Source organism: Porites lutea, chromosome 12 (assembly GCF_958299795.1).
Source record: "Porites lutea chromosome 12, jaPorLute2.1, whole genome shotgun sequence".
NCBI classification, from domain to species: domain Eukaryota; kingdom Metazoa; phylum Cnidaria; class Anthozoa; order Scleractinia; family Poritidae; genus Porites; species Porites lutea.
In genome coordinates, this window is record NC_133212.1 from 9,614,050 (window position 1) to 9,626,040 (window position 11,991).

The 11,991-nt window shown below is 36.4% G+C and overlaps 1 protein-coding gene across 18 annotated transcripts in view; it reads left to right on the forward strand.

The window, feature by feature from the left end:
• Positions 1–11,013, forward strand: part of LOC140921929 (uncharacterized) — a 64,832-nt gene extending 53,819 nt beyond the window's left edge. For 9 of the 18 annotated variants that reach the window (XM_073371935.1, XM_073371941.1, XM_073371927.1 and 6 more), the window contains 10 exons: positions 789–851; positions 1,838–1,900; positions 2,868–2,930; positions 4,154–4,216; positions 7,850–7,912; positions 8,755–8,805; positions 9,200–9,262; positions 10,151–10,213; positions 10,436–10,460; positions 10,768–11,013. In XM_073371935.1, the coding sequence (XP_073228036.1) occupies positions 789–851; positions 1,838–1,900; positions 2,868–2,930; positions 4,154–4,216; positions 7,850–7,912; positions 8,755–8,805; positions 9,200–9,262; positions 10,151–10,213; positions 10,436–10,454 (511 nt within the window). In that variant the 3' untranslated portion in view covers positions 10,455–10,460; positions 10,768–11,013. The remainder of the gene's footprint in view (positions 1–788; positions 852–1,837; positions 1,901–2,867; positions 2,931–4,153; positions 4,217–7,849; positions 7,913–8,754; positions 8,806–9,199; positions 9,263–10,150; positions 10,214–10,435; positions 10,461–10,767) is intronic. The other 9 variants (XM_073371928.1, XM_073371934.1, XM_073371932.1 and 6 more) reach the window with 9 other exon arrangements.
• The last annotated feature ends 978 nt before the right edge of the window (positions 11,014–11,991 follow it).

The following is an 11,991-nucleotide window of genomic DNA, read 5'->3' on the forward strand; positions in this document are numbered from 1 at the left end:
AAACGAAAGGCTCGAAGCGAAAAGCAAAATACTACCACAAAAATAGGGGAACAAAATGACGATGAGATAGCGGTAAGAATAAAAACGTATCAAAAGTTACCTCGCAGCAAGTCAAAAGAAGCTTCTAACTCCGAGCAGTAGAGACGAATGGCAAGCACATGGCTTGCGAGTTCATGTGACTTGTCAAAATCTTAGAGGGGGGTTGAACATAATGGCCACTGACACCTGACCCAAACCCAGTCCCCCTTGATTATCAAATACCCTGGTCAAAGAGAGAAGACATAAAAATTCTATTTGCAAGCAAATATTTTGTATATTTAAGGAGAAAACATGTCATGTGTAAAAAAGTCATTTGCCTGTCTGATCTAACTAAGTGAGCCAACTTTGATTTCCATGCAAAATTTGGCAAAAAGTTTTTATTAAGAAAGTTGGCCCGCCTAGAAAAATGACTTGCCTTTAGTTAGTTTCCGGATTACGCTTTTTCAATTGTAAAGGGTCAAATTCCGAGGAGGATTTTTCTAAGTTGGAATCAACATTGTCGATTAGTAACTTGCGTTTCAGTTATGTGGCCTCTTATTAAGATAACTTTAATTAGAGGAAACACAAAATCACATCGTTTGAAACACTGTCAACGACAACGATGAGTTAATTTATAGTTTTCTGGGTTTGGCTCATCTATAGTCTACAATGATGGTTCTAACCGAATAAACGGTCGTAGGTTTTATTGGTAATAGAAACAAAATGTAAACAGTCCCGTTTATAGTTTAATTGTCTCGGTTATCTTTCAGAGATTCTGGTTATTATCTTGATAACAGGAAGGACGCAAAGAAAGCCGATTCAGGCTATTACCTGTACGTAAAGAGAAATGTTTGTATTCCCCACATTTCCATAGAAAACTTGTTGAACAGTTTACATGAAAGACATAAGGTTTAACTTGGCTAGATTGGTGACACGCCTAGCTTCTTCACTATTTTTGAACAGTAGCTTTGTTCGAAAGTAGCTTGATTCAGGCTATTAGTAGAAACACGTTTGTCTTTTATTAACTAAATTAACTTCTCCAACGTTAACAAAGGAAAGAACCGATCTTCAAAGAAAGAAAAAAGGGGGGCTTATAAGCTTGATTCAGGGTATTACTTGTACGTATTGAAAAATGTGTATCTTTTATTAACTAAACCAATTTCTCCTCAGTTACCAGAGGAGATAACCGACCAACAAAAACAGAAGCACAGCTTTTAAAGCACTATTAATAAAATCGTCAACTTGACTTTATTCAAAACCATATTAGAATGGTTACCCGCTACCTGCACAAAAAGTAATGTTGGCATAATTTATCAACTTAAAAAAAAATTCTTAAAGTTAAGTTACTTTTGTTTTAAGGAGAAAACGTGTCATTTGTAAAAGGCTTATTAGCCTGTCTGATCTAACTAAGTGAGTCAACTTTGATTTCTATGCAAAATTTGGCAAACAGTTTTCATTAAGAAAAAGAAAGTTGGCTCGCCTAGAAAAACGACTTGCCTTTTCGTATTAACATCGTTCAATTGCTGGGTCAAACTCCGAGGAGGGGATATCTAGTTTGGAATCATCATTGTCTCTAGTAACGTATGTTTCAGTGATGCTGCCTCTTATTTTGATAACTTTAATATGAGGAAACACAAAATCACATCGTTTGAAACACTATCAACGGCAACGATGAGTTAATTTATTGTTTTCTGGGTTTGGCGCATCTCTTGTTTACAATGATGGTTCCAACCAAATAAACAGTGGTGGTTTTTATTGGTAATAAAAACAAAGTATTAACTTCCTGTTTATACTTTCAATTGTCTCGTTTACCTTTCAGTGATTCTGGTTATTATCTTGATAACAAGAAAGACGCAGAGAAGCTTGATTCAGGCTATTACTTGTACGTATTGAAAAATGTGTACCTTTTATCAACTAAACCAACATGTTCTCAGTTATCAGAGGAGATAACCGACCCCCCCCCCCCCCCCCACAAAAAAAAAAAAACAACAACAACAACAACAACAACAGAAAACAGCTTTTAAAGCACTGCCATGAAGAAAATCGAGAATTTGACTCTGTTCAAAACCATATCACAATGTTTGCCCGCGCGCTCGTTTCAAAAGTAGGTTGAGTTTGATTGTCTGGGTGAACGTAATCCTGAATAGGACTGTTGTTGTTAACAGTGACTGAGGTTTCGACAACCGGCGTAGTAGTCATCTTCAGAGACGAATGACGTGATACAACTCACTCTGACCCTGAAGATAAATTACCAGACATGTTGTCGAAACGTCAGTCACTGGCAACAACAACACTCTTATTTAGGACTACCTTCACCCGGACGATTAAACTCAACAAAAACTAATGTTGGAATAAATTATCAAGTTTTTAAAAAAGAAATTAACTTAACTGATAAAGTTAATGTGTAAATGGGTCACTCGCCTGTCTGAGCTATCCTGGGTAAGGCAACTTCGATTCCCAGGCAAAAATTGGCGAAACGTTTACATAAAGAAACAGAAAGTTGGTTCGCCTAGGAAAATGACTTGCATTTTCGGGTTACCCTTTTTCAATATTAAGTTCAAACTTTAAGGAGGGTTTTTTTGGGTTAGAATTATCATTTTCTATCAGTAAGTTATGTTTCAGTGATGCTGCCTCTTATTATGATACCTTTACTATGACGACAAACAAAATCACATCCTTTGAAACACTATCAATGACAACGCGGAGTTAATTTATTGTTTTATTTGTTGGGCGCAACTCTTGTCTACAAAGATGGTTCCAATCAATTAAACGGTGGTGGTTTTTATCGGTAATAAAAAGAAAATTTAAACTTCCAGTTGATAATTTCAATTGTCTCGGTTGTCTTTCAGAGATTCTGGTTATTATCTTGATAACAAGAAGAACGCAAAGAAGGATGATTCAGGCTATTACCTGTACGTATAGAAAAATGTTGGTACAATCGACTCCCGATAACTCGAACCTTCAAGGGAAATCGAAAAAAAGTTCGAGTTATCGGGAGTTCGAGTTACCGGGAGTTCGAAGAAAATAGCCGAGAGTAGGATCAAAAACAGTTTTTACTGCACAGTGAACATTTTAATCACATTTAATTGTAGAAATATCTAGTGAAAATTCAAAGATACTTTTAGATTATAAATCAGAACGTAACGTAACAAAACATAGCCTAAATAGAGCATGCGTTTTACTGTTTTGAGAGGGAAAGCTGCTTCATATTAGCCTGTGACAATCAACATTAGTCTCCGCTAGTAAACTATACTCCTACAACACGTCGATGGGAAACTAGTCCAAAATTCAATAATAACATAATTTATATAGCGCTAACTCCACTAATTGACCAAAGCGCTTTACAATTCACAATTCAATGTGTCGGAAGCCAGTAGACGGCTTTTTTCCCGACTTTTTAAGGGCTCAAAACATGGCTTGAGTTATCGAGGGTAAAATTATATAGAAAATGACCTGAAGGGAAACGAAAATTGGTTCGAGTTAGCGGGAGTTCGAGTGATCGAGGGTTCGAGTTACCGAGGGTAAAATTACAGTGAATGTATGACGGAAATCCAGGGGAAATCGATTTTGGTTCGAGTTAGCGCGAGGTTCGAGTAAGCGAGGGTTCGAGTTATCGGGAGTCGACTGTAGTTCCCATGTTTTCATAGAAAACTTGTTGAACAGAGTTTAAATAAAAGACCTTTACTAGTTAGCTAGGCTATATTGGTAACACGCCTAGCCCGGTCAATTTTCTTAAATAATAGCTTTTTTCGACACTAGGTTGATTCAGGCTATGACTTGAAAAATGTTTATCTTTTATCAACTAAATCAACATCTCTTAAGTTAACAGAAGAAATAATCGACCATCAAAAACAGAAAAAACACACCTTTTAAAGCACAGTCAATAACATCGACAACTTGATTTTGTTCAAAACCATATTACAATGGTTACCCGCTACCTGCACAAAAAGTAATATTAGAATATTTTAAACACTATCAATGACAACGCTGAGTTAATTTATCGTTTTATTTGTTGGGCGCAACTCTTGTGTACAATGATGGTTCCAATCAATTAAACGGTGGTGGTTTTTATCGGTAATAAAAAGAAAATTTAAACTTCCCGTTTATGATTTCAATTGTCTCGGTTATCTTTCAGAGATTCTGGTTATTATCTTGATAACAAGAAGAACGCAAAGAAGGATGATTCAGTCTATTACCTGTACGTATAGAAAAATGTTGGTATTTCCCATATTTCCATAGAAAACTTCTTCAACAGAGATTACATGAAAGACCTAAACTAGTTAGCTTGGCTATATTGGTAACACACCTGGCCCGGTCACTTTTTCTCAACAGTAGCTTTTTTTCGATATTAGGTTGATTCAAGCTATGACTTGAAAAATGTTTATCTTATATCACCTAAATCAACATCTCCTAACTTAACTTTCACTATTTTTTAATAGTAGCTTGGTTCGATACTTGCTTGATTCAGGCTAGTACTAGAAATATGTTTATTTTTTATCAGCTAAATTAACATCAACTTGTCGATTTTATTGACAGTGCTTTGAAAGCTGTTTTTCTGTTGTTGTTGTTGTTTCGGTAACTTGACTTTATTCAAAACGATATTGCAATGGTAACCCGCTACGTGCTCAAAAAATAATGTTGGTATAATTTATTAACTTTTGAAAAAAAGAAACACATTTAATTGATAAAGTTACTTATATTTTAAGGAGAAAACATGTCATGTGTAAAAAAGTCATTTGCATGTCTGATCTAACTAATTGATTTCCATACAAAGTTTGGCAAAAAGTTTTCATTAAGAAAAAGAAAGTTGGCCCGCCTAGAAAAATGACTTGCCTTTCCGGATTACGCTTTTTCAATTGTTATGGCTCAAACTCCGAGGAGGGTTTTTCTAAGTTGGAATCATCATTGTCTATTAGTAACTTGTGTCTCAGTTATGCGGCCTCTCATTATGATGACTTTAATTTGAGGAAACACAAAATCACATCGTTTGAAACACTATCAACGAAAACGATGAGTTAATTTATAGTTTTCTGGGTTGGGCGCATCTCTTGTCTACAATAATGGTTCCAACTGAATAAACGGTCGTGGTTTTTATTGGTAATAGTTAACAATTATACTTTGAAATCGAGGTGAATAGCGGCTAAATATTTACCGAGCCGCGAAAACGGCGAGGTAAATATTCCCCAAGCCAATATTCACCGGGATTGAAAAGAATAATTGCTTAGTATATACACACAAAGGGATATCAACAAAATCAGAGAAGATACCATTAAAAAGTACGATTTGATTGACATATCAAATCGTGCGTAAGTTTAAAAATAGATCTTTGCAGAAATTTCAAACATCATTCACAAAGTTTATCATTTCGCAAACAACAGCGTAATGGCTTAAATGGAACCGCTAAAAGTTTGAACTGTTTCCTTACCTGAGAAGAGAAGTAGAGCTTTGTTGTTTTCTGTTGACTCGCCAAGTTTATAGCCAAAAGGGTTTGTTGTGTCCTCTTCGCATGAAGTGCTGACAAAAAAGGCGGCTCGGTTGCTCCAGGTAAGACGTCGTCTTCCTGTATCATTCTTTTTCCTGGTTACTTGAAACGTACAATTTCTGCAAACATTTCCTTTAAATTTTTTTTGTCATAAATAAACTTCAATTTTTGAGTCAAAATTTTCTTGTTAGAAAACACTGAGTTCACGAAACGGCTTCTTCTACGCGAATACACGTGAGTTGTAAACAATCCATTGAGCACAAAACTCAGCTACAGTAAATTGAAAAACGCCGTATTGAATCCATGCAAGTGTTTTCTTGCCTTAAAAAAGGTCAGCCCTAGGATTCTGTCGACTTTTAAAAGATCGTTCTCTAAAAAAATGAGAAAAACCTCACACATTATCCACTCATGTTTTTTAAATGGAAAAGTAAGATTCTGGTCTGTTTATGTATTTTTTTTTTATATAAGAAAAGAAAATTGGGGTCAAAAATAAGGGCATTATTCTTTTTACTAATCATTTTGATTTAGGCTGAAAAGAAAATTTGTTTATTAAGATTGACTGAGATCCCGCGGAGCTTTCCAGGAAAACTGTTATGATTTCAACGAAACCGCGGTGCCCCCGGGGGGGTTACGTAGGGTAATTTTTGCTGGGTATGTGCCGCTGGCCTCTCAGAGCCCCAAGACCCCATATTAGTCACTCTTGGGCAAATATGTAATTTTTGCGATCCCAACTTAGTCACTTTCTATTTATGTATCTACCTTATCAATCCTTTAAATAGGTCATCAAAAAATGAATTGACCCATTTTTTTTAATAAATTGAATGAAGAACCCTTTACTTTTCACCTACAGTACAAATATCCTGGTACGTTTGCTAACCGAAAATATGAACAACTCTCTTACCCCCAAAATCCGAAAATGTGCGGCCCCATTCTAGTAACTCTTGAAAATGCAACCCCATTATAGTCAATCCAGTCGTGAAAATGTGACCCCATCCAGCGGCATATCTCCCCATTAGCCTCTTATAAGGAAGTGCCCCCCCCCCCCCCCCGGCTGCCCCAAAACTATTATCTCTTTTGAATAGATCATCTTGTTTTAAAGTCGTCGTTTAAGCGCATAAACGGAAGTATTTTCTTTCTATATTATCGGTGAAATGTTCAGGACAAATGTGGATTCGGTTAGCTTTCGCGTATTTATTACGTAATGCCTTGTCACGACACGAAAGACAATGCGGGATTTATAGATTTATACCCCCTTTATACCCGATTCTAGAACAATCACAATAATAGTCGTCTCTTCTCTTTTTCATACATCGTATTTTACTGGAATAACAATCTTAGTTATGTTTTAGCCTCGCAGACACAGCAGTAAAAAAAGGTAGAAATATTTAACTAACAGAAAAGACCGACTCCCGTGTTTATTCAGCGATTTTTCAAAATACAAAACAATTGTTTTGCGTCGCCGACCGTACTTTACGCCTGTCAGAGCAAAAGTGACAATTTGTTTAGAAAAACTAACTAATGAACCATCCTAATTTGAAGGAAAAATTTCAATGTTATTATGAAAAGCTGTTACTATCGAAAACTGTGCAGCTTGTCTTGTCACATTCATAGTCAAGGATTATGTTACATGTGAATTCACGTGAAACGAACCTTTGGACATCAATACAACGCGTGCCCGCTGCCCGATTTAACAACACTTTCTTAAAGCTTTTTGATAGACATGCTACTTATTGCTACTTATAAGTCGACCTCAAGAGTTTCGTAGCGAGCGGAGCGTTCTTTTTAGGCCGTGAAGCCACCGAGCGAGCTACGATTCCGCAAGTAATAAATTCTAGACATTCTTAGCTGTTTGACTGTAAATCAACAGAAACAAGAAACCAACACCAGCAAGTCGCCCCACTGGGCCACCTAGACAATATTTTCAGTCGCCCGAGGCCAAGTCTTGCGCCGTTAGATCTAGTGCACAGCCTTTACTCGTCGTCCTCCTGGAGCTACGCTGTAATCTTACTTTTCCCTTCTTTGCTAACGCAGTATCTTTTTTCTGCTTGTGCAATTCAGCCTGACTTGCACGTGATTCGAAGTTGCAGCCAATAAAAATCACACAGTTTTTTCGGGACGGGCTCGGGATACGGGAAAGTTAAAAAAACAAGGCAATTTTTGACTCCCAAGACGACGAAAGGAATGCGCTACCGAATTTTTAACGCTGGCTGACTACGTCATCCCGCGTAATAGTCCGAGAAAGCGAACCGATCAGATTACTTAAATCACCAAGATCACTGAGTGTGTATATACCGAAATCAAAATATAAACTTCCCGTTAATGATTTCTATTGTCTCTACTACCTTTCAGCGATTCTGGTTATTATCTTGATAACAAGAAGGACGCAAAGAAGCTTGATTCAGGCTATTACTTGTACGTATAAAAAAATATTGGTACTTCCCATCTTTCCATAGAAAGTTTACATGAAAGACTTAACCTAGTTAGCTTGGCTCTATTGGTAACACGCCTGGCCCGGTCCCCTTTTTTTAATAGTGGCTTTTTTCGATAGTAGGTTGATTCAAGCTAAGAAGGATGATTCAGGCTATTACCTGTACGTATAGAAAAATGTTGGTAGTTCCCATGTTTACATAGAAAACTTACTGAAAAGAGTTTGCATGAAAGACCTTGACTTTGTTCAAAACCATATTACAATGGTTACCCGCTACCTGCACAAAAAGTAATGTTAGAATAGTTTATCATCTTTTAAAGAAAGAAAGAAATTTCATTCATTAAGTTAAGGCACTTTTATTGTTTGGAGAATACTTGTCATGTGTAAAAGGGTCACTCGCCTGTCTGTGCGAATTAAGTGAGCCAACTTTGATTTCGATACAAAATATCTCATAAAGTTTTCATTAAGAAAAGAAAGTTAACTCGCCTAGAAAAATGACTAGCCTTTCAGAATTAACCTTTTTCAATTGTAGAGTAAAACAGGGAGCAGGGGTTATCTGGGTTGGAATGATCATTGTCTATTAGTAACTTACGTCTCAGCGATGCTGCCTCTCATTATAACAACTTTAGTATGAGGAAACGCACAATCACATCGTTTGAAACACTATCATCGACAATGATGAGTTAATTTATAGTTTCCTGGGTTGGGCGCATCTCTTGTCTACAATGATGGTTCCAAGCGAATAAACGGTCGTGGTTTTTATTGGTAATTAAAACAAAATTTAAACTTCCCGTTTTTAATTTCAATTGTCTCGGTTACCTTTCAGAGATTCTGGTTATTATCTTGATAACAAGAAGGATGATTCAGGCTATTACCTGTACGTAAAGAGAAATGTTTGTATTTCCCATATTTCCATAGAAAACTTGTTGAACAGTTTACATGAAAGACATAAAGTTAGCTTGGCTAGATTGGTGACAAGACTAGCCCTTTCACTATTTTTTAATAGAGGCTTGGTTCGACACTAGCTTGATTCAGGCTATTACTAGAAATATGTTTATCTTTTATCAGCTAAATTAACATCTCCAAATTTAACAGAGGAAATACCCGACTATGAAAAAAAAAAAAAACAAAAACAAAAAAAAAACCTCTGGCGCATCCGGCTTGACTACAATGATGGTTCCAATCAAATAAACGGTCGTGGTTTTTATTGGTAATTAAAACAAAATATAAACTTCCCGTTGATGATTTCTATTGTCTCTATTGCCTTTCAGCGATTCTGGTTATTATCTTGATAACAAGAAGGACGCAAAGAAGCTTGATTCAGGCTATTACTTGTACGTATAGAAAAATGTTGGTATTTCCCTTATTTCCATTGACAACTTAACAGACCTACAAAATAAAACAGACCTACACTACTTAGCTTGGCTATATTGGTAACACGCTTAGCCCGGTCCCTTTTTACCAATAGTAGCTTTTTTCGATAGTCGATTGATTCAAGCTATGACTTGAAAAATGTTTATCTTGTATCAAATATATAAACATCTGCTAAGTTAACAGAGGAAACAACCGACCATCAAAAACAGAAACATACCTTTTAAAGCACTGTCAATAAAATCTACAACTTGACTTTATTCAAAACCATATTCTAATGTTTACCCGCTACCTACACAAAAAGTAATGTTAGAATATTTTATCATCTTTTAAAGAAAGAAATAAATGTAATTGATAAAGTTAAGGCACTTTTTATGTTTAGGAGAAAACTTGTCAGGTGTAAAAAGATCACTCGCCTGTCAGTGAGCGAACTAAGTGAGCCAACTTTGATTTCGATACAAAATATGGCAAAATATGCTCCCCGGGATTAAGAAAAAGAAAGTTGACTCGTCTAGAAAAATGACTTGCCTTTCCGAATTACCCTTCTTCAATTGTAGGGTAAAGCTCCAAGGAGGGGTTATCTGGGTTGGAATCATCATTGTGTATTAGTAACCCATTTTTGAGTCATGCTGCTTCTAATTATGATAACTTTAATTTGAAGAAACACAAAATCACATCGTTTGAAACACTATCATCGACAACGATGAGTTAATTTTAAGTTTTCTGGGTTGGACGCATCTCTTGTCTACAATGATGACTTTAACCAAATAAACGGTCGTGGTTTTTATTTGTAATAAAAGCGAAATATAAACTTCCGTTTGATGATTTCAATTGTGTCGGTTATCTTTTAGAGATTCTGGTTATTATCTTGATAACAAGAAGGACGCAAAGAAGGATGATTCAGGCTATTACCTGTGAGTATAGAAAAATGTTGATATTTCCGATATTTCCACAAAGAACTTGTTGAACAGTTTACATGAAAAACATAAAGTTAGCTTCGCTAGATTGGTGACACGCCTAGCCCTTTCAATAGCTATTTTTGAATAGTAGCTTGGTTCAATAGTAGCTTGATTCGTATTATGAACGTACTGTAAACTTCTATCAAAATGAATTAACTTTTCTCTGTCGTCTTTCAGTGATGCTGCCTCTAACTAACCGTAGGTATTGAAATTGAAAATTTATCTAACATCTAAGGCAAAATATTTTAATAGTCAGTGTTGATATAGGACCGACAAAAAAGGAAAGACAGAAGTACAACGCTTTAAATGGCGTTATTTAAAAGCCATAACTATGATATTAAAATTCGTTCTTCTTGGCGGTGGTAGGCTTGGTGGTCGTCGGGGTAGGCAGGAATTGATTTCATGAATTGTTATTTCTTTCGTTGTTTCTAATCCTCTGACTTGTAAAGTGTAGTCAATTTGATGTTTTCAGTGTAAAGTCCTCTTAAATCTTCTCTGTTTTGTTTCAGCGATGCTGCCTTTGGCCGATGACAAGGAAAAGGCCGAGAAGCTTAATTCACATGATTCAACATTAACGGATTAATGTAGACGAAATACTAGATACCGGATTAAAGTAGATGGGATTGACTTAGAATAAAACAATATATATGTATGCTAATCAAGAATAATAGGGGATTAGTTGAGGGTACCTTTAAGTTGTGCATGGAAAACTCTTGATTCAAAGAAAAATTAAAGTCAACAGTTTGATCAAGTAACTTCAACACTGCTTTCTTTTTGTCACGTTTAAATTTGGTGTTCAACCCTCACGGACGAACTTCCTCTTCTTCTTCTTGTTCCTACGAACGGGGATTGTGGAATGTAAATTTACTTTCTCACAAGAGAGTCAATAGGGACCTTAAGCAAAGACGTTTTTGAGCGACGCACGTCAACCGGAAGTGAGGCCTTCTCCCTTTTTATATGCCTTGACGCTAACAAACTTGTATTGCTGAGTTTCTTTTCTCTTTTAAAGACGATTTACCCGAGAGTTTCAACCAAACCGCTCCCCAATGATGCAAAAAGTCCACTTCCGGTTGACGTCCGTCGCTCAAAAACGCTGTTGCTTAAGCTCCCTGATGTCGCGTTGGAGGCGACCGTTGGGACGTTGTATAACAAATAAAATATTAAGGTCTGCGAATGCTAAATATCATTGCCCCACCAGGAATTTCGCCCAGAAGGCGAAATCTCGAGGAGGCACTCTAGTAGCTAGCGAGTATATCATGGAAAGTATTTATAGTTGACTTGAACTAATTGCAAAATAAGACATCACGTCTTTACCACGTTCGACGCACGCATAAGAAATGTAGAATGTAAAAATAAAAATGTCCTAGAAGTTTTAAAATCCTCGAAACTACATTTCGCTCTAAAATAGTCTGTGTGTTCGCCAGTGTCATGTAAGCCAACATAGTGTATTCTATTTCACGTGGTCACGTGCGATTACCGCGCGTGGAACGCGGAAATAATTCCATTCGTTCTTAGTGCAACTTACATGAAAATGTTGTAAAGACGTGATGTCTTATCTTGCAAGTAGTTCAAGTTATTCGAACACATTCCTAGTCTTGGCATTTATTCTAGCTGTTATTTTGATTAAAGGCAATGAAAAACGCAATCGTAAACGGTAGGAAAAACGAAGCAAATACGACTGAACACAACAGAAAGGAAAAAAGAACAGGTAGATTTTGTGCATAAAGCAATCG